Source organism: Suncus etruscus, chromosome 3 (genome assembly GCF_024139225.1).
Source record: "Suncus etruscus isolate mSunEtr1 chromosome 3, mSunEtr1.pri.cur, whole genome shotgun sequence".
NCBI lineage: Eukaryota > Metazoa > Chordata > Mammalia > Eulipotyphla > Soricidae > Suncus > Suncus etruscus.
In genome coordinates, this window is record NC_064850.1 from 68,030,760 (window position 1) to 68,057,879 (window position 27,120).

The 27,120-nt window shown below is 52.1% G+C and overlaps 2 protein-coding genes across 2 annotated transcripts in view; both read right to left on the bottom strand.

Moving 5' to 3' along the window:
• NAV1 (neuron navigator 1) overlaps window positions 1–18,978 on the bottom strand; it is a 171,356-nt gene extending 152,378 nt beyond the window's left edge. Inside the window, exons 1-2 of the mRNA XM_049770698.1 lie at window positions 18,878–18,978; window positions 1,173–1,982 (exon numbers count right to left, since the gene is read on the bottom strand). Coding sequence (XP_049626655.1) covers window positions 1,173–1,938 — 766 coding nt within the window. The 5' untranslated portion in view covers window positions 1,939–1,982; window positions 18,878–18,978. The remainder of the gene's footprint in view (window positions 1–1,172; window positions 1,983–18,877) is intronic.
• LOC126004357 (uncharacterized protein ENSP00000471857-like) overlaps window positions 2,311–27,120 on the bottom strand; it is a 103,787-nt gene continuing 78,977 nt past the window's right edge. Inside the window, exons 2-4 of the mRNA XM_049770800.1 lie at window positions 26,028–26,787; window positions 2,595–2,677; window positions 2,311–2,474 (exon numbers count right to left, since the gene is read on the bottom strand). Of these exons, the coding sequence (XP_049626757.1) occupies window positions 2,311–2,474; window positions 2,595–2,677; window positions 26,028–26,746 (966 nt within the window). The 5' untranslated portion in view covers window positions 26,747–26,787. The remainder of the gene's footprint in view (window positions 2,475–2,594; window positions 2,678–26,027; window positions 26,788–27,120) is intronic.

Below are 27,120 nucleotides of genomic sequence, written 5' to 3' on the forward strand. Positions count from 1 at the left end.
GCGGTCCCGCCCCCGCACGCGCACAGACACGCCCCTCGCCACCCCCAACGGGCCCGGCCGCCTGCCCCCGGTACCGGCCAGCTAGCGTTCCAAACCTCTCTCGAGCACCCACATTTCAGCTACCGCGACAAGTCCGCTGAGCCCGGGCACCACACCCACTCTCAATCCCCGAGTCCCAGAGCTGGCCGCGCTTCTCTCGGGGCCCCCGGTACCGCCCGGCTGGCTCCAAGGCCCGCAGTCCTGTGTCCCGCACACCCGGCTCCAGCCCTCCCTGGCCCGGATCAGGCGCTCGGCCGCGGGAAGCGAGCTCTGTTCCGGGGCCCGCTGTGGGTATTTTTTTGCTCCGATTCTTCAGACTCGGAGAACAATGAAGCAGCTCTCGGCGCTTCCTCCGCCCCAGCGAGCTTTGTCTCTTCCTTCCCGCCGCTCGGCTTCCATCAGCCAAAGGGCAAAGCTCCCCAACCAGCCTAGAGGCACCGAGCGAAAGCCCAGACCTTTCCATCCGCCCAAAAACATCCCGGGGGGTGAGGCTTTGGGCCAGAGCCACAGGCCGAGGCACAGAGGACGCATCCAGATGCGCTCCCCTGGCCGGCTGCCCGCGGGCCCCCCAGACGCGTCTCCTTGCCAGAACACCCCCCCCCCACACCCGGGATATCCGACTCGAGCTCCCCCCCCACAAACCCCATCCACAGAGGAAGTGGATCTGGACTCTGCTCTGAGGCCAAGCAGCCCTCATCACATCTGTTCTCTCCACATCTGTCCTCTAGATCCGATCCGGGCGCTCCCCCAACCCTGCTGGACGACGCTCACTGGGGAGCCTGGCCACGGCACAACAGGGCCCCAGATCTTGCTTGAATTCAAGGTTTTAAAATTAAGAGAAAGGGAACAAGGGCTCTGAGTCCGGAACTGGGAACACCCACCCCATTGTCGCAGGTCCGTGGTAACATCTTTTATGAGGGGCATTTCAGCCAAACCCTGCAGGGGAGCTCGGCCGCACATCTGGAGCAATGCTTCATTCCCCAAACCACTACACACACACACACACCTGCCTCAGACCTGGACAGCCCACTTGGGAGGAAGAACAGGGCCGGGATCTGGCTGGGCTCACCCCGACACCTTCCCAGCTGCAGAAAGGAACGATCCTCAGCGGGTGGGGCCGGCGCAGGACTCACCCAGCATCTGGCTGAAAAGCAGCTGCTCCAGGTCCCCCAGCACCGTCACCACCAGCTCCGGGTCCACCTTGAGGAAGGCGCGCTCCTCCTGGCCCTTGGCTGCGGGCGCAGGCCCAGAGCCCTTCTGCGCCTTGGCCTTGCTGGACAGCAGCTCGTCGTCCGACTTGGCATCGTCGCTCACTGCGGCCTCGGGGGCCTTGCTGAGTGGCTTGACCTCGGCGTAGGGGCCGCGGGGGATCCGGCTAGGCTTTCCCAGGCTGGGCGCCAGCGGGGCCAGAGGGGTCTTGGCGCCGCTGGCCGGGCTGCCCTTGGCCTGGAAGAGCGAGTGCTCCGATTTGGACAGCGTCTTGGACATGAGCGAACCCTCGCGGCCCTTGGCTCCCGCCTTGCCCAAGCTCTTGGGCGCCTTGGCCATGTCGTCGCTCCACTCAGGCTCATAGAGCTGCATCTTCTTCTCGGAGTCGGTGAGGAACGAGAGGTTGGTGAGCGACTTCTGCTTGCGCAGATTGGAGGTCGGCGGCCCAGCGGGCCCGCGGCCGTCCATGCTGCCCGATTTGAAGACCTTCAGCTCGGCCGCGCTGGCCTTGGCCATGCCACCGCCGCCAACGCCGCTGCCCGGCGCCTTGGCGCGCTTGGGCAGCATGGCTTTGCCGTCGGCCGCCGCCTTCCTGCCAGCGCCCCGGGGCTCGTCCGCGCCCTCGTCCGAGGCACCGCAGCCGCTCAGCTCCACCTCGGCTTGCGCGCTCTTGACGCTGCTGCCCAGCATTCTGCCCGCGAGGAGCGCATGGACGATCCGCGCGTCTGCAGGCACTGGAGGGGAGGAGGGACGAGGGGCGGGAGCACAGGGAGGAGGAGGAGGAGGAGGAGGCGGGGGAGGAGGTCGAGGAGCAGAGAATGGAAAGAAGAAACCGAGGAAGAAGGAGAGAGGAGCGAGGAAGGGGCGAGAAGAAGGAGGGAGGCGCGCGGGGAAAAGCCACGCCAGGAAGGGGATCCGGGAAGAAGAGGACAGAGCGAGGAAATCGGGGGCAATGGGGCAGGGTGGGAGGGAATGGGGCGGGGCGGGGAGAAAAAATGAAGATGGAAAATTCAATCCGAGGAAGAATGGGGAACCCCGCCGCGCTCCGCGGTGCCCGGACGCTCAGGTCTCGGTCCCCCCTGCCGCCAAGCCGCCCGTCTGATCCGCGGGCGGTGCCCTCCCTGCCCGGCTGCGCGCTGGAGCAGAGGCGGAGGGCTGCGGCTCGAAGCGGAGCAGGAGGGGCGGGCGAGGCTGGGGACGGCCGGGAGGGGAGGAGTGTGCGAGAGCTGGCAGAAAGAAGGGGGAGAGTGTGTGCGTCTATTTCTGGCTCGGGCGGGGGGTTGCATTTGCCGCGGAGACCAGGGGCTGGAGGATCAGAGGGTTTGGGGGGAGATCAAGGACCCCACCTATTTTCTCTCCAGGGACACGCGGAGTCCAGGCGGACGAGTTCTGGGGATGGGGTCCAGGGGAAGCTGTGAAATGGGGGTCTCTGGGAGGGGGGTGAAGGTGCAGTTATAAGGGTCCGAAACCGGGCGGGGAACTATGCTCCGGAAAACTCGGATCCGTGTTCGCTCTCCAATGCAAGAGAACCCTCCAGAGCAGGATTCCAGGAAGAGGGGTTGGAAAGGGCCCTGGGTGGCCTGGGGAGCGGATAAGACTCTGGATTTGGAGACTTCCGGGTTCTGAGTTGGAATGAACGGGCTGCATGACCTTGGCAAAGTCACAGCGGCTGTAGGTTGTTCGGAGTCTGTGGTCAAAGGGCTTGGCAACAGTACCACCCCTGTGTGTGAATTTGGGGTTCTGACTCAAAACTTACAAGGTTCTCAGGTTCAGACAGTCGCCCAGAGGATGCTTCAAAAAGTAATTTCCTATCTGCCTTCTCTTTCAAGCCTCCTGCCTGGATGGGGTGGGGGGAGAGGTACGTAGAGCCCTTTGTCTGGGCTAGCCAGAAGGCAGCTCCTCCTATGTCTAGTCAAGATGTCCGTAGGCAAGAAGATGGGAGATAGGACTGGGGGTGTCCTGAAAAGCACAAACAGCCAGACTGGAGCTTGCACAGGGAGCCCACAGGGTGTGGGCTTTGAAATCATTCACCCTTTCCCCCACCCAGAAACAGAAGAACACTGTGTCCGAATCTTACCCACTGTCCTAGCACTAATCATCACCTCCAGCATGGTGTGAAAAACATCAGGATCCACTGTGTCTCCAGGGCTCGCCCACAACTGAGTCTCCCAGTACCCCGCATAAAGCGGGTGCTGCAAACATGCCAAAACCAGCTCTATCTGACTCCTGGGTCACTGTGGCATCTCTGGATCTGTTCTCAGTAACCCCTGGAGTTTATAGATTGGGGTACCAGCTACTCTGCTAGCACTGAGATCACAGAATTCTCTAGAGGAGGGCTTCTGTTCAAAAGCACAGCCCAGCAGGCTAATAAAGCAGCTCAACAGGCGGGAAGGCGAGAGGCCCCAGCTCATTCCCAGCACCACATGGTTCTTGAAGCACCACCAGGCAGGCATGATCCCAAACAAGCAAACCAACCAAACAACACTTTGGAGATACAAGGAAAGGAGGAGAAAGGAATTTGCCTGCAAACAACCCATGGTAGGCCCAAGACATAAGCCAGAAGCTTGATTCTGAAACCTGAGAAAAATCAATCTCTCTCTTCTCTCTCTCTCTCTCTCTCTCTCTCTCTCTCTCTCTCTCTCTCTCTCTCTCTCTCTCTCTCTCTCTCTCTCTCTCTCTCTCTCACACACACACACAATATGTCCCTGATCATTACCAGAACAGCCAACAGGTGTCTAATGAACACTGGAGAATGGAGAAGCAAGTGGCATGCCCACTACTGCAAGGCCAAAGTCCAGCTACTTAGCAGGTACTAAAAATGATAGCAAAGAGATTTCATAGGCAGGTAGGCAGGAATGGAGTGGAGAGGAACTTGCAGGCTCTCCAGAATAAAATACAGAATCCATAGGGAAGGTTCAGGCCGAGGAGGTGACTCAGGCTATCGTGCCAAGCCTGGATACCACCTCCAGGAAAGAAAGGAAAATGTTGGGTGGGAAAGTTTCTTGGAAGGTCCTGTGGTCAAAGGAGCATCAGGACCATCCTCAGGCCTGTGGTCACCACTTAGTTAACTGGGGAAGGTGAGTTCTGATTTGAGTAAAGGACAAGCATTCAAAATCTGGCAAAAGCTACAAAGAGGTGTCATGCCAAACTCAGGCACAAAGAGCATGGAAAGGTGAGGCCAGGTCTGAGGTTCATGCTTGTGCTCAGATACTAGATCCAACTTGAGAGACTAAACCCCATCCAGGGTACCCAATCCCCGGGTAACCACCACTTCCCCACCAACACACACATTAGGCTCCTTCTGATGGAGCTGCAATCCTCTGCAATTCCTCAAAAATCATTTTGTTTTGCACAAGACGCACCTCACGAAATCACAAGGGAACTTCACCTCCCCTAAAAATAGCACTTTGCGAATCTGAGGACACTGCTCTCTCATTTGCCAGGTCACAGGATGTGTTTGTCTAGATGTTCTTATTCTACATATAAATCCATCTCCCTGCACTGGCAAGAAATGAACTGGCTGCCATTTGTCTGTAAACTTGATTTCCACCGTGGTCCATCCTGTCCAGTATACCTATTGCCTGGAGCAATAATGGCTGAGACCAGCCCTTTAACCAGCCCATGTTTATGGATGTGAGCCCATCAGATGAATCATTTCCATTTCTGCCTCGTCCACCTGCACTTCCTGATCACTGCATGTCCACTGCCCCAGACCTGAGCTTCCTTCCTTTTGGGTTTCAGCTTGCCCCTTCCCCTCTCAGAATCCCATATGAAAGATCTCATATGCACCTATTCCTTCCCCCTTCATTCCATAAATAGCTCCCAAGGAGAAATAAATTGTCTAGAAGAGAAGTACTGGTCCCTCCACACCATGGGAACCTCCATATTCCTGTTCTCTAGGAGATTAAAGATACCTCCTGAGTAAACGTAGTGCTGAGCCCTCTCTGCCCTCTGCTCATTGGCTGCTGCTCACCTTTCCACTTTCATTTTTATTTTTTGTTTTGTCTTTGGGCGACACCTGACTATGCTCAGAGATTACTCCTGGCCCTGTGCTTAGGAACTACTCCTGGATATGTCCAGGGCACCACATAGGGGCAAAAGATCAAACCTGGGTTAGCTGCATGCAAGGTAAGTACCTTACCCCTCTGTACTATCTCTCCAGCTCTTCCACTATCACTTTTTTGTTTGTTTGTTTTTGGGTCACACCAGCAGCACTCAGGGGTTACTTCTGGCTCTACACTCAGAAATGGCTCCTGGCAGGCTTGGGGAACCATATGGGATGCCGGGATTTGAACCACCATCCTTCTGCATGTAAGGAAATGCCTACTTTCATGCTATCTCTCCAACCCTCCACTGTCACTTTTAAAGGGCCTTCTTTGCCATGTGTGCTGGGCTCTTTAAATAGCCATCTTGGTTGGCATCCTGGAACTTCCCGACGCTCCCTAATGCGACCTCTCCTCTCTGACTCTCTTTTTGATTCCTTTCACATCCCCTGAGTTTCCCACCATCCTCTGCTGCAGTGGGAGTGCTCTGCTGCCGTGGCAACGGCCATTTCTCAAGCCTCAGTCAATGCTGCCAATGTGTGCAGCACGTTTCTCCAGTAATTCCTGAAGACATAGACTGCCCTGTCATACCATCCCCAAAGCCAGCCCCTAGCCCCACCCCAAGGCCACTTCGGGGGGTTTCTCAGATCTATACAGGACAACTAGGAGAAAAGAGACCTTGCAATCATGGAGGAGCTGGTCGGATGGGCAGAGGCCAGGCTGGGCAGTGGGCAGGGAGCTGGTGATGTCAGCGTTCCCTGAAAGAAACTGAAGTCCTCACTTCTAGTTTGTCCCAAGCCTAGTCTAATACCCATCTCTTCTCTCCCCAAAGGCATTGAGTTTGGGGGATGGAAATAGCATGAAGAATTTGACTACATGTGTTGAGCACAGTTAGTTGGGTTTTGTTTTTAATGTTTTGATGCTTGTTTTGGTTTGGGGGCCACACCCAGGTGTGCTCAGGGCTTATTCTTGGCTCTGCATTCAGGTATCACTCCTAGTGTTGCTCCAGGGAATCATAGAGGATGCTGGGGTTTGAAATTGGGCTGGCTTTGTTCAAAGCAAGTGTCCTGCCCACTGTACTATCTCTCCAGCCCCAACTTGAAGTGATTTAAGATGAGGAGGCATGCCACTTGGTTTACAGCACCACATTTGGAAACAGGTGCCAATAAGAGTGCTGGTGACTCTGGCAGGGATGACTGAAGGGGGAAGAATAGAAAATAGGACTGGAGCTCCCACTGATCTTAAAAGGTGACTTGCGGTGGCAGCTGGGGGAGTCTTTTGGGAGGCAAATCGGCAGAGCAGGGACAGAAGGATTTGCTCTACTTCTTGCCCACAATCAGAATCTGGAAAGCAAAATCCAGGAAAGGGAAGGCCCCTGCTCAAGGAGAACCTCCTGACACTGGCTGGTCTTTCTGAGGTCAAATGCACCAGCAAATTCACAGATTTCATGGGATAAAAACCACATTGATGGTAGAATTCGCAGGCATATTAATTCAATGCTATTGGCTCTTTTTTCTTCCTGGTAGGTGCTGGAGGGCATAATGTGGATCGGGCCAAGTCCCCATCAGAGAGCTGCCATTTGAACAGAGGAGCAGACACTATGTTAGGTAGAAATGTTCATTGCTCAGGGCTAGAGAGAATCTAAGGGGGTTAAGATACTTGCCTTTGCTTGCAGCCAGCCCCAGTTGGATCCCCAGCATGGTATGGTCCCTAAGCACAGCAATGGAAATAACCCCCAGTCATGAGGACTGCCAAGTGTAATCCAAACTATTCCCACTCCCCAAAGAGCACCTAGCTAATTGTGCTGTGGATGGGGAGATAGCAGAGCAGGTAAGGCCTTGTATGTGATGCAGCCTACCCAGATTCAAGTCCCCAGCACCACATCCTAGAGACTCCTGAGCACTGAAACAAGAACAAGCTCTGAGCACCCTGCATATGATGCCCTCCAAATTTCTTTCTTTCTTTCTTTCTTTCTTTTTTTTTTTTTTTTTGGTTTTTGGGCCACACCTGGCGGTGCTCAGGGGTTACTCCTGGCTGTCTGCTCAGAAATAGCTCCTGGCAGGCACGGGGGACCATATGGGACACCAGGATTCGAACCAACCACCTTAGGTCCTGGATCGGCTGCTTGCAAGGCAAACGCCGCTGTGCTATTTCTCCGGCCCCCTCCCCAAATTTAAAATAAAAATAAATATAAAAGAAATGTTAGTAACCAAGGAATGCTGAGGAGGGAGAACAAAGGCAGGAGGCAATAGGGAACAACCTAGAAGAGACTAGTCAGAGTGGGGCAGGAATTGGCTCTCTGAGGAACCTGGAGTGGATTGTACCAGAAGTGGAATTGAGCCCGGGGTTATCTACAGGAAGAGAATTTTAGGCGGAGACATAGCCCAGGGCTGGGGAAAGTGCTGGTAGGAGAGAAACCTGCAAGATCAGCTCAGTGCAGAGGAAGGAAGGTTGATGACAGGAGGGGCGGACCTACAGGACACCACAAGGACCCAGGCCTCACCTCAGGCAGCCTGAAGCACAGCAGTGCTGGGGCTTAGGCACCCTGGCTGCCAGGGGTCCAGAGTGAGTGGTCCTGACAGTGACGGGGGGATCTGGGCTGGCTGGGCAGGGCTCTGGTGGTGATTAGAAGGAACAGGCTCAATGAGGCCTTGGAAGCTGCAAGATGCACATGGCCCAGATGTTGGGGTGGGGAGAGAGAATCAGAAACACCCTGAACTTGGCCAGCTGACTGTGAGGGGGAGGGCTTCAGGATGTCTGGCTCAGAGCAAAACTGCAGCTTCTCTGGGCCCTTCTTAGGTCAGATGACCATCCCTAAGGGGTATCTGCCGCTGGTACCCTTCACTTTCTCCACTAATTGCTATCCAGTGACCCCGTAGTCACTGAGCTATATTCTCAGCTGTGCTCAACATGGCCCACTTCAGTGGGTCACCTGATAAGGACCTCATGGTGGAGCTCGGCACTCACAGCAGGCGCCCAGAAATAGTTGGTGAATGACGTGGAGGGACTGAGCAGATGCGTGACTCCCACAGATGTGAGGGGAACTGTGGCAGCACTGACCTCAGTGCCCCATGGCAAGAAGCAGCGCAGCTGGAGTGCAGGAGGGAGGAAGGAGGGTGCCTGGACAGTTTGGCCCAGACACTGCTGTCCTCCCTCCCTTGCAGCTACAGACCCTCCCTCACCCTCTGTGGATGTGACTGGGGCCCATCGGTGGAGAGGCTCTCCTGTTCCCCATCTCTGCTTTATTCAGTGGTCTGAGTCCCACCTTCCCCATCACCTGTAGAAAAGGCTAGACAGGGAAAACTTGGATGCATCAGGGAGTTTCCACCCCTAAATCCTCCTACAAGAAGCCCCCTTAGCCTGATGCACTTGATTACTTATAGCCTACTCACTCCCTTTGCTTTGCTGGGATTGTTGGTGGTCAAGAACTTTCTATGGGCTCTGCAGGGTCTCAGGCTCCATCTCTCTGGCTCCAGGAGGCACCATGAGCTCAGGACTTAGGATATTTTCTTCTAGACCAGGGGTCTCAAACTCAATTTACCTGGGGGCTGCAGGAGGCAAAGTCGGGGTGAACCTTGAGTGCAAAGTCAAGCCTTGAACATTGGGGGTGTGTGACCCAAACAACTAAAACAAAACAAAACAAAAAAAGATTTCTCTAGGGCAGGGCCACAAAATGTTGTACAGAGGGCCATTTGCAGCCCTCAGGCCATGAGTTTGAGACCCCTGTTCTAGACCAAGGCCAAAGCTTGGGGTCCAGAGGAGACTCAGCAGGAGATGGGGTAGCAGGAGAGGAAAGGAGCTTCTTCTGGAGCACTTTTGGAGAAATGGGAAGGAATTCTAAAGTACAGTGCCCACTCAGCTCTGAGACTCCTCCACAAAGCTCTCCTGAACCCTCAATGGCAATGAACTGGGTCAGAGCAGGGAAGTTTGCCTCATGTGAGACTGAAGGGGACCCCAAGAGGGAAGCAAGGTCCCTTTCTCCCTGGTGGAAACAGGCCCTGAGCCTGAGCCCAGTGGCTACAGCTAGACTGCTAATTCTCAAGGCCAAAGGGGTCAGGCTTGGCCCCTGAGAGGTAGGCCAGGCAACTGAGAGCAGGCACTGGGTCCCAGCGCAGCCTGAGGACCTGCCCTGGACCTGGGAAGTAGGCAAAACCTGAGACCACGGACAGGGCACCACTAGCAGTGGGGCTCAGACTGGGCCAAGAGAAGGCTGATCAGGGCTGAGCACAGCGCCTGGATCTGATGCCCAGAAATTACCCATGTCCAAATACTGACTCTAGAGCCTGAACAAGACACTCTGTGAGCCTGCAGCAGGGCCTGCAGGGGTCAGAAGGCCATTTGTCTTTCCTCTTCTGAGGGTACCCACTTACCCAAGGGGTGGAACCCTCTTGGGAAAGCCATAAAGTCCAAGCTGTTTCTCTGTTTCTGACTTGGGGACCTGGACAATGTGCCAAGAAGGGTGGCTCCCATCTCTGATGGTCCCCTCCTTGCCCTTGCTCATTGCTGCACCTTTTCTGTGCCCAACTTTCTCCTAAGTGCCGCTCTTTACCCAACCAACTCCAATTTACCTTTTTTGGTACTGTCTCCAGGCCACTTCCTCCAGAAAGCCTTCTTAACTGCCTACCCCACAGTGATCTTTACCTTTCCTATCTCTGGAATAGGGTATATGAAGTAACAGTAATTTATGTCCTGTAAGTTCATCTTGGCAGAAATTCAGGTTTATGCTTGTCTCTGCCCGCTATCCCTAAGCTAAGACTCTAACCACCAGTCAACAGTATTTGGAGACACAGCATTGGGAGCTGGGAATAAGTTCCCAGTGATGGTGTTGTTTTTCTGTTTTGTTTGTTTGTTTGTCACACCCAGCATCGCTCAGGGGTTATTCCTAGCTCTATGCTCAGAAATCGCTCCTGGCAGGCATGGGGGACCATATGAGAAGCCAGGATTCGAACTACTGTCTGCCCTGGATCAGCTGTGTGCAAGCAAAACACCCTACTGCTGTGCTATCTCTCTGGCCCCAGTGATGCTGTCAGGGACAGGAAGAAGAAACTCCATGTCAGTGACTAGTCTGCAGACCAGGAAGGATTACTCATCAGTAAAGGGCATCCTAGTCTTGCTTGGCCACCCAGAATGTGAGAGGAAACTTTCTGGATTTTTGTGTTTTGTTTTGTTTTTCTTTTGACAGAGAAGTGTTGGAGGCTATATCTGGCTCTATTCTTGGGGCAGGGGGACCACACGTTGCCAGGGATTGAGCGCTCAGCTACATGCGGGATGACTTCCTCCCTTAGTCTTATTCCGTGCCTCTCTAGCCCAAGGCACTGTTGGTGCGGCATGATGGATAGGATTTTTGTCACAGCAGCCTGAAGAGACCTAGATACAATCAGTAGTGGCATCATCAATAGGAGCTCTGGATGGAGTGCTCACAGATAATGATGGGCAGGGCATTACCAACACTCAGCACCCACGACTGTAGGGACACTCTTAGACCAGATTTAGGTCTTAGGCCAGGGTCAATCCAATCATGAAGGGAGCAAGGTTAGATTCCTTCACCAGGGAGCACCAAGCAATTTGAGTGGGAGAGAGTTTGAGTAGTTGAGTTCTGGCCTCAGTTGGAGAAAGTTTGAGTAGTTGGTCTCCACGCCATTCCCAACTCTAGTGTGGCTGCACAGTCCCAGGGAATATCTTAGTAACTTCCAGAAAGTACAGCAGAGGATGCCAGGAAAGGGATCTGTGACCTCTGTCCGACAGTGGCCCCTTTCCCACCTTGTTTATCCTTTCAGCAGTATCATTGTTTTACCTGTTGGCCCCTAGTTACTGCCTCCACCCCCAGTTATACGCTTTTCACCTGTGGTCCCCTTGGAATATCCTTGGGGACCATATAGTGCCTGGTTGAGTAATGTGGCTATAAGAGCCTGACAAGGACAGAGAACTGGTTCTGGATTGAGAAAAAGGGTCTCCATATCTCCTTGTCATCCCTACGACCCCACCCATATGATTGCAGCATTGTTCACAAGTGACCCAGAATCATAGCTAGCAGTCTTCCACTACACCACTAGCCCCTCCATTGCCCACCTTCTGATCTATGTTCTGGGGTCTGGGTGTACCTGGCAGTTCCCAGAAATCCCCTTGGGGGTCTGGGGTCTCTCTGCAACTTGCTCTGTGGCCTGGGTAGAAAGTCCCTGAGCAGTGCATGTGAGGCAGGAGCTGGATCAAACAATGTCTGCTTTCTGCAGAGAACTGCTAAGGGGTGACAGTCTCATACTGCCTGTCTAAAATCAAAGCCCTGCTCTGGAGGCGAAGAAAGAGATTAGGTGGGGCCTGAATAATAGTGTACCCAGTGTAGGGGACCTGCCTCACACTTAGCGACCCAGGTTCAATCCCCAGCATCCCGGAAGGTTACCAAAGAACCCCTGCACTATGGGATGAAGGGAGGGAAAGAAGCAAGAAGGGAAGAGAAGGAAGGAAGGAGGGAGGGAGGGAGGGGGAAGAGAGAGGAATGAAGAAGGGAAGAAGAGAAGGAAGGGAGGGAGGAAGGGAAGAAGGAAGGAAGGAAGGGAGGAAGGAAGAAAGGAAGGAAGGAAGGAAGGAAGGAAGGAAGGAAGGAAGGAAGGAAGGAAGGAAGGAAGGAAGGGAGGGAGGAAGGAAGGAAGGGAGGGAGGGAGGGAGGGAGGGAGGGAGGGAGGGAGGAAGGAAGGAAGGAAGGAAGGAAGGAAGGAAGGAAGGAAGGAAGGAAGGAAGGAAGGAAGGAAGGAAGGACCTGTGGTTGGAGACTCACTGAATCCTCAGTGAGCTCCAGGTAGCTATAAATTCATCTAGCTCCACCTCTATATTAGAACAAAACTGACTAATAGGGGCCGGAGAGATAACATGGAGGTAAGGCATTTGCCTTGCATGCAGGACGGTGGTTTGAATCCCGGCATCTTATATATTCCCCCGAGCCTGCCAGGAGCGAAGAGCCAGGAGTGACCCCTGAGTGCTGCCGGGTGTGACCCAAATAAAAACCAAACCATAACAAACAAACAAAATAACAACAACAAAAAAGCCTAAGTCCCAGGGTGCCTGTGATGAGTCTTGGGCCAGCCCTGGAGCTCCCACACAGTATAGTCACAGACGGACTTGGACTGTCCATAGCCCAATGCCAATTTCTGGTTCTGTGCAGTGAACCTGTCTGTGGGTCTGAGGAGACACACTGGGGTGTGAATCAAGTTCTAAAAGAGAGTTCAGGTACCAAGAAAGTTCAAGATGACTGTGAGAGACAAAAAAAGGCTTCACCCCCTAAACAGTGACAGCTGGGGACCAGAGTTCAGAGTCCCCCTCTTTCTGCAAGCTCCCCGACCCTCCAGGCACCTCAGTGCTTTCTTTTTTTGAGGGTTAGTCAGGTTTCTAAACGAGGCATTACACTGAGCAGGAAGACCATGGATTCCTATCTCCATGAATTTTAATAGAATAATCACTGGCAATTTCTTGGCATGCAAAAACTGCACCGCAAATGTTACCAACAGGAACAGTGGCTGGTGGGAGGGCGGGCTGTGTGCCAGGGGGCCACCTGCTCTGGGCTCCTTCCGGCCTCCAGAAAAGCCAAGCTTGGGTGGGAAGAGTCCCTGAGCTCGGAGGCCAGGCCTGCCCACCCACCAGCTGTGTTCATCTGTCCCTGCCCTGCTCTGGGTTTTCAGCAGTTTGACCTGGTCACACCTGTACCCCCTGGGACGGGATGGTTTTTCTAAAAAGAGGAGCACGTGTTTCTGGGTTTGGCTGACTATCCCTGCTGACTAACCCTGACCCTGTGATGCTTTTCAGCTTCCCTGGGGCTCAGGACTGCCCCCTTCTGGGCCACAGGAAGCCTCTGAGGCCCCTGCTGCTTCCTTAAGGTAAGGTGATGATTATTACCAGGGCTGATTCTCAGCTTTAACCTTCCTAGCTGTTGTGTTATCACTTTCAGCAGCCTCTCCCAGGATACCTATAGGACTCCCTTCTTGGAAGTGGGGAAGCCTAATCATCTTTTATTTGGGTTTTTTTGGAGGGGTCACACCCGGTGGCGCTCAGGGGTTACTCCTGGCTCTGCGCTCAGAAATCACTCCTGGCAGGCTCAGGGGACCACATGGGATGCTGAAGATCGAACCCAGGTCAGCCGCGTGAAAAGCAAATGTCCTACCCACTGTGTTATTGCACTGGACCCCGCAAAAAACTAGAAAGCCTTGACCGGCTGGGAGACTCGTTCTTCAAGACCAATCTCCTGGCAGCAGTGTCCCATCTGCTGGGGTGAGAATTTCCCCTTCTTTCCTCTTCTCTTGTCCTGGCTCATAGCTCCATAAGGCAGTTTTGGGGAGAGAGATCCTGGGGATCAGGTCCACAGGCTCCGGTCAGCCCACACTTGGGACTTCCCAGCAACATGGCACAGGAAGCTGAGGTTCATGGTTCAGGTACAGGGAATGGGGCAATTCTCTGGAGGAAACTAGCAGGGAGTTTATCCTTTACCTCTTCCACTTGTTTTTTCGACACCAAAGACTCGAGGTAAGGGGGTGAGCACAGATTGCTGTTTCTTGCAGCCTTGGGGACATTATGAGGCCCAGGGAGTGCCCCTGATCCCAGGGATGGGGAGGTCATGTCCTGCCATACTGCCTGGGCAGGGAGAGGGGCTGGTGGTTGAATTGAGGTATTCAGGCAGTCTGGTTGAGAAAGAATGTGTGATGCTTAATATGCAGTAAGTGTTAGCTGCAGATCTTGCAGTGGTTCCTGCCTCCAGTCCCTGTTCCCAGATGTCACTTGGTCCCAGATGGCTGCCAGGTTCTCCCAATGAGGCTACAGAGAGTAGACGGTAAGGATCTGGGGGTGCACCTGCTGACCACATGAGAATAGGGTAAATTTCATCTTCCCTGCTCAGCCTGTGCTTTCCAGTCCATCATCTGGTCTCTGTCAATGGCCAAGTGCTGAACTCAGCTTAGCCCAGGCATCTCCAAAGATCAGGGAGCACAGCAGTGTGACCACAGAACAACATGTCCCCAAAGGCAGGTGCCAGACAAGACCATGGCTTACTGACCCTCTTTCCTGGCAGATGTCACAGGAGCTTGCACTGAACTTAGCCAGGGCTGATGGTTGCTGTGGACTATCAGCGCATTCAGGTCCAGGCTCCTCACTAATGTCCTCAAAGGAGTCACTTCTAGTGACCCTTGTAGTCATAATCTCAAGCACTCAAATAACAGCCCCACAGTCAGTCTGAGGCTGAAGAAGGGCTTTTTACTTAAAGCCTTTCCCTAAAGCACCAGCTTTGCTCCTGGCACTGGGTGTGCAATAAGACTGGGTTTGGGGATTGGGCCATACCTGCAGTGATTACAGGTTGGGGATTCACTTCTGACAGTGCATGGGATCCTGTAGTCCCAAGGATCAAACCAGGGTTGGCTGCATGCAAGACATGAGCCTGAACTCTTAGTTCAGGGTTCTGTACTATTCCTCCAGTCCTAATTATCAGCATTGTCATCATCGTCAATTTTTTTTTTTTTTTTTTTGGTTTTTGGGCCACACTTGGTGACTCTCAGGGGTTACTCCTGGCTATGCGCTCAGAAATAGCTCCTGGGGAACCATATAGGATGCCAGGGGATCGAACCATTTCTGTCCTAAGCTAGCACGAGCAAGGCAGACGCCTTACCACTTGTACTCTGCCCTCCCCCCACACACACTTTTTTCAAGTTTTTGGTTCATACCTGGCAGCGTTCAGTAGCTATTCCTGGCTTTGCACTCTGAAGTTGCTCCTGGCAGGCCCAGGAACCATTTGTGATACTGGGATTCAAACCGGGGTCCATCCTGTGTTGGCCATGTGCAAGGCAAATGCCTTACAGCTGTGCTATTGCTCTGGCCCCTATTATTTCTTTTTGTTTGCTTGTTTTTCAGGCCACACCTGGCAGAGCTCAAGGGTTACTCCTGGCTCTGTACTCAAAAATCACTCCTGGCAGGCTCAGGGGACCATACGGGATCTTGGGGATCAAACCCGAATTGGCCATGTACAAGGCAAATGCCCTATTTGCTGTGCTATCACTATGGCTCCACTCATTATTATTTATTTTATTTTCTTCTACATTATTATTTCTAATGAGTCAAGATGACATGTATCATTATTATTTTGGGGGGCACAACAGCAGTGTTCAGAAGGTTACTCCTTGCTCTGCACTCAGAAATTACTCCTGGTAGTATTTAGAATATCATAAAGAATACTGGGGATTGAACCTAGGTTGACTCTATGTAAGCCTAGGCAAGCAACCTACTAGCTGAACTGTCTCTCCAGCCTCATATAATTATTATTTTTAAGTGTAGTTTGGAGGACTGTTAGGCCATGCTAGCATCTGGATAAGAGAGCAGTGGACTAGCAACAGCCCATTACTATCCCATCTCCCTAAAAACAAGCCCACATCTTAGAGCTCGAACTTTCTATGTACTTTCATCCCAAGTCTACTGTGGTTTTAAGACCGTGGGACTCAGCTGAAGCTTCCAGAAGAGCACACAGTGCATGTAACATGGTATGGGATCCACTCAGAAGCCTGGAACAAACTCTTGCAGGCCCCGTAGAAAGGGCTCGACCACACCCCCAGGAACAAGATCCCAAAATTAATTCCAGGTATTAAGAACCCAACTGAGGGAAAAGGAGAAAAGCAGAAATATCCCACACTAAACCAGGCTGCCCCCATCCCACCCCTTGTGCCTACCTGAACATCTTTCCCTTCCTCCTGTGCCCATCTAGCACTGGCTGAAACTTGCCACAGAGTGGAATAATTAAAGGACTGCAGATCCAGGAAGACCTTCAGCACCTTTAACCTCACCCAGGCGGGCTATGGAAAGCCCTTGCCTTTCCACCTGAGGCCTGCAGCACCTCAAAGGGAGGTGAGTAGAGCAGATCAGAGGAATTCTGGTGCCCAGAGGCTAAAGGGGTGGTTGGTGTGGATACTTCTGCTCCCCACAGAAGCAGGAGTTTCTGCATGTCAGAGGAACTGCTCCAGGGAGGAAAGAGAAGGCTGGCAGAGAACAGGCTGGGTCAGCAAGCATCTGGACACTCTGACCACAGCCTAGATCCCTCTTTGCTCCCTCATTTCAATGCCCACCCTCTGACCACAGGCATAGTGTCCAGTGCTAGGCAATGGGTTGAGTTCATGACCAGAAGTGGAGCTGTTTGTTTGAATAGCAACAAAAACAGCAGTCCTGGGCTAGAGAGACTGCAGGGGTTAAGGCATTTACTTTGCACATGGCTGACCCCGGTTTGATCCCTCCTACCATATGTGGTCCCCTGGGCACAACCAGAAGTGATCCCTGAATGCAGTGTGCAGATCCCTGAGTATTGAGCTTTGCTGGGTGTGGCCCAGAAATTAAAACTACCACCACAAAAACACACATAAAGCAAAAAGGCAGGCCAGCCCTCCATCAGACACAAACTGGCCTGAAAACGTCAGCAACAGCTATCTGGGCTCTGTGTAGGATAACAAGGTGCACCAGGCTCCTCCCCCAAGTCCCTAATTCTCTTTTCACAAATGGGGGGACCACCCTGGCACCCTCCCTGAATTGCAGAGTTTTAAGTACCCATAGCTGCCTAGATACCCCCACTGGGCCTGTTAGCTCAGACAGTCTTGAGGGACCCACCAAGGAAAGGTCAGCACAGGGAACCCCTCAACTGTGAACCCCGAAGGCAGATAAGCCTCCAGCTTGTCCTCAATGTTCTGCATGGTTTGGCATTTGTACATAAGGCTAAACAGTAGAATAAATCATGTAGAACCTGAGGTACACTCGGGCTGGAGGTCAAGATGTGAAAGAGGCATCAGGGGTGGGTCTCCTCACAAGTCAGCTTTCTCCAACCCAGTAAGCTCCGGTGGTCTCCCCAAAGTCAACCACTGTGGAACTCAATGTATCCTTGACAGACACGAAGGGAGGGCCCTGGCCATGTGAGGTCCCCCTGGACCCTGGGGTCTCCCTCAGAAAGCCCACCAGCACGACCTCACAGAGGACCCCTCCTGTGCCTTTCAACCTTGAGAGATGGCCAGTGAGGATGGTCTCAGATGGACCAGCCCAGGATTCCTACAGCCAGTCAGTGGGGTCTGTGGTGGTGGTGAACCGGCAAAGTCGTGTCACCCACTCAGGCTAGGATCAGGGCAGGGGTAGGATCACTGGGCCCGACAATTCTGCTCGCACATAAGGAAGTCATTACCCTAACAAGACTGAGATGTAAAAATAGCCGTCCACATAGTTTCTTGCTTACCACACTCACCCCAGGCAGCTCAGCTTTCCTTTGTCCCCGGCCATGCCCGGGGTCCTGTATGTATACTTAGCCTGAGAGTGGACGCCCAACTCTCACACGCCTGTGACCCTACAACCACAGACCGCCTGGCTCAGAGAGGTGGACAGGGACATCCTGCGTCAGCCCAGCAGGGAACAAAGAGCACAGCATTGTAGACACACACACACACCACAGTGGGGTCAGCCTTGTGCTTCCTCTGCCCCAAGGCAGAAGGCAATGAAGTGAAGCTCGAAGACCAACTCTCTGGACACACACAGAAGGCACTGAAGTGAAGCTCTAAAACCAACTCTCCAGAACGACTCCAGCTCACTAAGGCAGCCAGTTCTTTCCTCTGGAGTTTGATTCATGGGGTCCTAGGGTCTGCAGCTTGGATCAAAGAGCACCTGTAGGTGTTCCTTTAATCTTGTAAAAAAAATCAACACACATTTTTCTGCCCTGCCGTTGAGTGTAAACTCACCCAACTGGGACCTGGCCTATAGCATACAACCATTCCTCACTCATTAACTCATATAGTCATTAATCACTCACTCATTCATTCATTCATTCATCTACTCATTAACTCATTCGTTCATTCAGTCATTAATTCACTGTCACTCATTCATTCTCTAATTGATTCATTCATTCACATCCTCATTAACCCAGTGACTAATATAGTCATAAACTCACTCAGTCAATTCACTCATTTATTCATTTACTCATTCATTATTTCACTCACTCATTAATCCACACAGTGAATAATTCAATCATTAATTCACTCATCTATTCATAGACACCCACTCTGCACATTCATGACCCACAAACAGGCCTGTACCCTGGGACAGGCCTGAAGCAATAATATCATGTGCAGGTTTCAGGGGTCTTCTAAGTCTCAAATTCTGGTTCCTGTTCTTGGTTAACAGCTCCTTGCACTGCAGATGACAGCTTGGGACAACAAGATGCCACAGAGAGGTGGCACGTGAGGGAGTGGCTGATCCCCACACTGCTGGCACTTAGCCAGATGGTTCTGGATGGCTTCCCTGGCTCCGGCATCTCCCAGGAGGCTTAGCCTCTCCTGACTCTTGGCTCACAACGTCCCGGCTTGGCGCCACTCCGTCGTGACCTCTACAGCACTCACAGCCGAGTGTGGCTAGGATGGCACCACTAGCTACTGGCCTGTCCTGCCCTAGACAGCCCAGCCCTGGGCTGAGTACAAATACTCCAAGTACAATCCTCAAACTCATGTCTCCTTAGAGGGATGGGCATGATTTCTGAGTGGGCCAATAGGGACCTTCAGTCCGTGTCTCCCAACCCCTGGAAAAGTCTTTCTCCAGAAACTTACCCACACAGAAGCTCTCTGTAGACCCGTCAGGGGTTGCAGAGTGATCCTCAGAAGCCCAGTTTCTTTGGGGTCGAGGTCCAGGGTCCTGGTTGGTCTGAGACCTGTGGAGAGAGAAGGTTGCTCATTCCTGGCACAGATCTCCCAGCCTTTAAGCATGGTCTCTGTGTATGTCCTCCAAAGGGAGTGACCTGGGCACAGCAGGGGTAGGAAGAGAGCCCTGGACAATGTCTGTCTCTCTTTGGTGTCTCTAAAATAATTACTAGCACCTCCCTTAACCCCATCCACTCTCTCCAACCCCTCCTTCCCTCTCTGGTAACCTAATATCCATTTAGTTATTTGTTGTTTGTTTGGGGTCACCCAACAGTGCTCAGGGGTTACTCCTGGCTTTGAACTCAGGGATTATTCCTGTGGTGCTCAGTCCGTTCAGTTCAATCTAAGCTTTCTTTGATTTCTATGAGGATCCTCCATATTTCTTCTCTAAACTCCTTATCTGAGAGGCTAAATAGGTGGTTGGCACTTTTTGGGTCATCAGAGCTGCAATCTTCATTCTCTAAGCATGGTGTTGGCCTGTGTTATTTCCCCATTGTCACATTTGTAGTTTGTTGTTTTCTACATATTGTGCTGGAGTTCATTGCTAGAAGATATGCATGGCTTCGGAAGCTAAGTGGCCTGCCCATCTAGCTCTGTCTTCATGGGTGGAGACAGCCTACCTCTGATGATGTGCCCTCAAGGGATGCTTTCTGCAGCTGTGCTTTCAGGAGCTTTTCTGGGTGGGGTGCTTGACAGCAGCTTCACACAGTAGAGCAAAGGCAAAAGTTCAAAATGACTTCCATGTGCCAAAGCACACAAAAGGAATCAGGCTCTTCCCTTTTCCTGTGGTGCTTGGGAGACCATATGGGATGTCAGGATTCAAAACACCATCCGTTCTAGATCGGCTGCATGCAAGGCAAATGTACTACCACTGTGCTATCTCTCCGGCTCCATCATTAATTTTATTTACTCACATGTGGGTTCATTCAGTATTTGTTTTTCTCCTTCTGACTTATTTTACACCCCATAAGCTCTTTGAGTTCCTTCTACTTTGCTGCTGTTGGTAAGATTTCATCTCCTTTCTATGTGGAAGTAGGTCATATCCAGTGATCCAGTGCTTAGGAACTAATCCTCGTTCTGTGCTCTGCAGTGACTGTTGGCTCATGGGGGGCTATATGTGGTGCTGACATTCAAACAGGAAATGACCTGCAAGGGCAATCCTTACTCCCCGGTACTATCTCTCCAGGCCAGCATTTCACCCCTTTTATAGCTGAATAGTATTCCATTGCATACAACTCTATCCAGCAGTGAGCACTTGGGCTGTTTTCTTCTCTTGGCTGCTGTAAAGTCTGCTGCAGTCTTTGGTGTCTGAGACATTCGCAGACATATGACTTGACCAAAGAGCTGTTATCCCCAATAATTCCAGCCACAGACACACACAGGTAAGATTCTAACACCAGAGAAGACACTGGATCCCATAGACAGGTTGGGTTGGGGGGAACAGGTCTCTTGAGGCTCACTCAGTTCAGGCAGCCAGCAGCTAGTGAAGCAGGAGGGCGGACCCTCTGGGCCTCAGAAACTCCCCAAGGGGACATATCCAGGCTACTTGTGGCAGGAAGGAAGGGTGAGGCTGCTGGGCAGCGGTTCCTAAGTTAACACAGACCTCGAACACAACCCCAAGCTTACAATCTCCCAGGAACAAAGGCTGTGGGCGCTTTATTATAGGCAATTACCCTGGGCCTTCCAAGCCCGCCCACCAACCTCCCACTGGCTCCAGCTAAAAGGAGCTTTTGGCAGCTTGGGAGGGGGAGGGGAGAGGGAAGGGTGTGGGGGTGGAAGACTGAACGCCTGGAGAGGGGGCTGGGAGAGGAGACCCTGTGAATCTGTAGCCTCCTGAGACTCTCTCCCTCTCCATTTCTCTCTCTCTGTCTCCCTCTCTAAGTCTTCTCTCTCTCTGTCTCTCTCTCTGTCTCTCTCTCTCTCTTTCTCTCTCTCTCTCTCTCTCTCTCTCTCTCTCTCTCTCTCTCTCTCTCTCTCTCTCTCTCTCTCTCTCTCTCTCTCTCTCTCAACACTACTCATGAGGAAGGATGTACGGCTGGGGGCAGGGGTGAGGAGTCCCCGGGCATACAGGAGACTCCCATCTTGCCCTGGGCAGCTCAGTATGCGGGTGCCAATGAAATGGTGGAGGACAGTGAGCAGGAGGTGATGCAAGTACAGAAGGGTTGGCTGGTTTCTTGGTAGAAATGAATCTAGAGGTGAAGTTTCTTTCTGTTTTTCTTGCTTTTGTTTGGGGCCACGCCTGGCCGTGCTCAGGGCTTACTCCTGGCTCTGTGTTCAGGGGTCACTTCTGGCAGAGTTCAGGAACCATATAAAATGCCAGGGATGGTACCGGGGTGGGCTATGTACATGGCAAGCATCCTCCCCACTGTGCTATCGCTCTGGCCCTGACTGGGTTTAAAGTAAAGGAAACATGGGATGCACTCTGGGAACATCGGTGGAGGAAGGTCAATACTGGTGGTGGAATTGATCCTGAAATATAGTATGTCTGAAACCCAACTATGTTCTCGTTCCTTCCTGTCCCCTCAGAAGATAGGATAGCTCGTCCAGATCAAGTAGAAAGGCCACTCAGAGGGAGTCCCCAAAAAGCATGGAAGGTGGAGGGTGCATTTCCAGGGGAGCAAAATGTGGGACACTAGCCCCTTCCCTGAAGACAGACAGCAGTCAGGAGTCCCTCATGGAGACTGAAGACAGAGGCCAGCGGGTAGGCAGAACTACTGTGGGAGCGACTATGCTCTTGTCCTCAGCCTGAGCTTTGCAGAAAGCCCAGGTGCCATGGACGGCAGCACAGATTTCTAGGAAAACAGAGTGGCTGGTGCTTCTGGGAAGCAGATGGTGCTTGCTGGCAATGGCACGGGAGAGTTTCGCACAGCCTGGCCCTTGGCAAAGCCAACTAAGAGAGCAGTGCCAATCTCACAGGTGTGCTGGGCTGGCATCTGCCTGCCCAAAGCACTGGTGGTGGTAAGGTGTTTTGCCTCATCCAGTCAGGTTGGTTGGTTGATGGGTCATCCAATTTACACCCCCAATTCAGGATCTGAGAAAAGTTGAGGGAGCAGAACCAAACCCCAGGAGGGGTACAACACTTTTCTGTTCATGTCTAAAAGGCAAATGTGGATTGGGTAAAGGGAACTTGGTCTGTTTAAGTTACATCAAAACATCCTGAAGTTCTAACTTGGACCTGAGTGACAGTACAGTGGGTAGAGTGTTTACCTTGCACGCAGCTGACCAGGGTTTGATCCCTAGTATCCCATATGGTCCTCTGAGCACTGCCAGGAGTAATTCCTGAGTACAGAGTCAGGAGTAAGCCATGGGCACAGCCAAGCGTGACCCCAAAAACAAAAATAGAAAAGTAGTTCTGATTTATCTGGAAAATGTCAAGTTCTAAACCTGCCAGGGTTAGAGCAAGAGAGATCACAGGGATTAAGTACTTGCCTTGCATGGGGCTGGCCTTGGTTGGACCCTTGACTCCATATAGGGTCCTCTGAGCACTGCCAGGTGTGCCCTAAGATCTTTCACCCCCACCAAAATCTGCCAAGGAATTCGTAAGTGGGTCATGGAAAATCTTCCACAGTTTGATGCCTGGACACTTTCCTCCAAAGAGGAGCTTCGAGGGACTGAAGTGATAGTATCAAGGGTGGGGCACTTGCCTTACACTTGGCTAAATAAATCCAGCATCCCATATGGTCCCCCGAACTCACCAGGGGTGATTCCTGAGCACTGAGCCAGTAGTAAGCCTTGAGCATTTTTGGATGTGTCAAAAAACAATGAAAGTAACAAAGCTTAGAATTAAGGAAAACAGGTGGGAGAAGAAGGTCCAGATTCTGGGGACCAGGGGACCACTTGGAGATATTTCCAGGCCCAGAGGCCTGGTGTACCTGTGTTCCCTGTCAGTCAAAGGAAGGGGAGAGGGCCCCCAAAGAACAGAAGAGGGGCTCCTTGGAAAGAAACATACCTTTCTCTAAGCAAGGCACAGACTAAGAGACATAAGAATCTCGCTGATGACTGGGGCCTGAGAGATAGCATGGAGGTAGGGTGTTTACCTTGTATGCAGAAGGATGATGGTTCTAATCCCAACATCCTATATGGTCCCCCAAGCCTGCCAGGAGTGATTTCTGAGCACAGAGCCAGGAGTAACCCCTGAGCGCTGAATCTCGCTGATGGCAGTTGGCTGGTGATACTGCCAGGCATGCTTTCTTCCATCCCTGGGTGTAGGTCCCTGCCTCCTTGTCTGGTCCCTCCCAAGCCCATCTTCTCTATCATCTTCTCATCTTCTTTTCTCCCAGCTCTGCACTGCACCAAGTAAATCTCATTTTCTGCCACACGACCACCACCCTGCCCAGTCAGGCAGGCCTCAAACTCTCACTCTAAAGTTCCTTTCCCAGGCAGGCCTCAAACTCTCACTCTAAAGTTCCTTTCCCAGGGCAAACTGCTTCAGTCCCGTTATTCCTTCCTTCCTTTTCCTTCCTTCCTTCCTTCCTTCTTCCCTCCTTCCCTCCCTCCCCCCCTCTTTTTTTCTGGTCACACCTGGCAGTTTCACTCTGGAGTTACTCCTGGCTCTGTGCTCAGAATTCACTCCTGGTAGGCTCAGGGGACTATATGGGATACCAGGATTCTAATCAGGATCTGTCCTGTGTTGGATGCACACAAGGCAAAAGCCCTGTTAGTCATTTTTATCACAACATTTGGGAAACCCCAATCAATCTTTCTTTGTACATCAATGTCCTTTTTATTTATTTATTTTTTTATGGGTCATATTCGGCAGCGCTCAGGGGTTACTCCTGGATCTACACTCAGAAATCGCTTCTGGCAGGCTCAGAGGACCAAATGGGATGCTGGGATTCAAACCATCGTCTTTCTGCATGCAAGCAAGGCAAATGCCCTACCTCCATGCTATTTCCCCAGCCCCCTTTTAAAATTTTTATTTTGTGATTTTTTTTTTTTTTTGGTTTGGGGGACACACCCAGTGGTGCTCAGGAAGTACTCTTGGAAGGCTTGGGGGATGATGTGGTGTGCCAGGGACTGAACTCAGGTCGACCACATGCAAGGCAAATGCCCTACCACTGTATTATCACTCCAGCCCATCATCAATGTCCTTTGAAAAACAGAGTGATAATCATGGAACATAATACTCTACTTTGAACATGAGTTGTGCAAAGAAAGCAGGATTATGAGCAGCACCATAGAATATAGAACTGAGGCGGGGGGAAGGTTTAGTCTCAGCCTTACAGTTGGCTTCCTGTGAAAGTTAGCATCCGTGGAAGTTCTCTCCACCAAGCCCCAGATGCTCTGGCGCCTCAGAGGCCCCCAGAGCCCAAGAAAAATCAATGCACAAGCTTTTCTGTCTTTTTTGTTTGTTTTTGAGCTACACCGGTGACTTATTCCTGGCTCTGCTCAGGAATCAATCCTCGCAGGCTCTGGGGACTGTATAGGATTCCAGGGACAGAATCTGGATGAGCTGTTTATAAAGCACGCATCTTACCCGCTGGTTCTATCTCTTCAGTCCATGCACAAGCTTTTCTGCACCCAAAACTAAGCAAGAGTTTCTTCATGGGGCCAGAGAAATAGCATGGAGGTAAGGCTTCTGCTTTGTATACAGAAGATCGGTGGTTCGAATCCCAGCATCCCATATGGTCCCCCGAGCCTGCCAGGGGCGATTTCTGAGCGTAGAGCCAGGAGTAACCCCTGAGTGCTGCCCGGTATAACCCCCCCACAAAAAAAAAAGAGTTTCTCCTCACCTTAGTGGAGGTGAAGAAAGCAAGGAAGTGAGATCAGCAAGAAAGTCAGGAAGTGTTCAGTACACATTGGATAATTTCTTTTTTTTTGTGTGTGTGTGTGTGTTTTTTTTTGGGTCACACCCGGCAGTGCTCAGGGGTTATTCCTGGCTCCAGGCTCAGAAATTGCTCCTGGCAGGCACGAGGGACCATATGGGGCGCTGGGATTCGAACCGATGACCTCCTGCATGAAAGGCAAACGCCTTACCTCCATGCTATCTCTCCGGCCCCCGCACACTGGATAATTTCTAGAATGACTTTCTTGGGGCTGGAGCAATAGTACAGCAAGGAGGGTTTGCCATGCATGCAGCCAACCTGGGTTCAATTCCAGGCATCCTATATGGTCCCCTGAGCCTGCCAGGAGTGATTTCTGATCACAGAGCCAGGAGTAGCCCCTGAGTGCCCCTGGTTGTGGCCCAACATTCATAAAAAATAAAATAAAATGACTTTCTTTACATTATATGGGGCTTCAGATCTTTGCTATTTTTTTTTCTTCTAGACCACAACTGGCTGTGCCCAGCAGACTATGTGGAGATGCTAGTTTCAAACTTGAGGGACCTGCATGCAAATCCTGCACTCTCACCTGCTGAGTTATCTCTGTAGCCCAAAAAGAACTTTTTGGAGATGCTCACCTAAGAGCTTCTGCGTTGGAACCTCAGAATTGACATGCAGTCCCTCTATATTCCCAATTCCATTTTGGCACTGGGAATCCCAACCATGTCAGTGACCCTCCCCATCAAGATATGTGGCCTACTCACTTTTCTTTTCTTTTCTTTTTTTTTGGGGGGGGGGCATAACTGGCTTTTTGCTCAGAAATTGCTCCTGGCAGGCACAGGGGACCATATGGGATGTTGGGATTTGAACCAATCTAGGTCCTGGATCAGCCGCTTGGAAGGCAAAATGCCCTACCATTGTACTATCTCTCAGGCCCCCTACCCACTTTTCTATTGTTTGGGCCCCTAACTTCTTTCTTTGTGTGTATCTGGGGTTTTTGTTGTTGTTGTTGTTGTTGTTTGGGGGCCATATCAGCAGTACCAGGGGTTATTCCTGACTCTGTACTCGGGAATCACTCATGGAAGTACTGAGGGTACCATATGGGATGCCAGGAATCGAACCCAGTTTGGCCATGTGCGAGCCAAGTGCCCTCCTCACTGTACTATCACTAGTACTAACTTCTATACTCTGGAGTCCTCCCCTATCCTCCCAGACTCAAGACATCTCTCTTCCTTGGTTCCTTGAACTCATGACCCTTGGCCCCACAGTGTCCCCACTCCAGCTGTGTCCCAGCTCACCTGTACTGGAAGGGGGCCACAGTGGCCATGACAGGTTGGCTCTGCTGATGGGCAGAGAAGCCGATGGCTCCGGGGACAGGAGAAGGTTGTTTGCTCTGCCCTGAACTGCAGTTTGTGGAGGAGATCCCCAAAGTTGCCCCATCATCTGGTTCCAATGTCCGGTGAAACCCAGATCTCCCGAGATTTCCATCTCTTTCCTCTTTCCCTACACAGCTAAGGGGCTTCAGAGCATCAGGAGCTGCTGACACATGAGCCTCTCCCCGAGATGGTGTCCGGGCTGGTGTCCGGGCCGGGCTCCTGCCCCGGGTCTGATTGATTGGAAGCACATCGTGGGCCACCTTCTTCTTGCCGGGGGTGCCCTGAGTTTCCCCGACTCTTCTGGACCCAGTTCGGCTGGAGAGGGAGGCTTTGGGGGCAGTCCTGGGGCTGCTCCATGGGGAACTGGGGAGGCCTTCACTGGCCTCGCCAGACTCTCTCACTCCCCCAGAAAGCTTGGGGGAGCTCCCCCAGGAGGCTTTAGGTGAGGAGCTTCTGAGAGGACCCCCAGATTTGCCCAGTCTGGGGGAGGCTGCTCGTTGGGGGCTCAAGGCCAAGCCAGACTGGCGTGGCCGCAGTTGAGGAGAGGCACCTGGGGTTGGGATCCTGGTCTGGGAGGCAGCCCGAGGCACAGGGATGGAGGAAGCATAGTGAGGACGGCTGGTAGGATTCACATTGGCCATCCCGGTCCTGGTCAGCCTGGAAGGCGATGGAGTCTACTGTCCTGCAGAGAGAGAGAGAGAGAGAGAGAGAGAGAGAGAGAGAGAGAGAGAGAGAGAGAGAGAGAGAGAGAGAGAGAGAGAGAGAGAGAGAGAGAGAGAGAGAGAGAGAGAGAGAGGGAGAGGGAGAGGGAGAGGGAGAGAGAGAGAGAGAAGATGGTGAGGCACTGTTCCTCCAGTTCTCTGTGTGTGCATGTGTATATATGTGCATGTACAAGTGTAGTGTGTGTGTTTTGGATGGGAGGGTTGTACACTGCAGGCAGCATGGACAGGAAAGTTTCCAGGAATCTGAATGTACAGAACAAATAGGTATTTTTTTTTCTTTTTTAATTATCTTT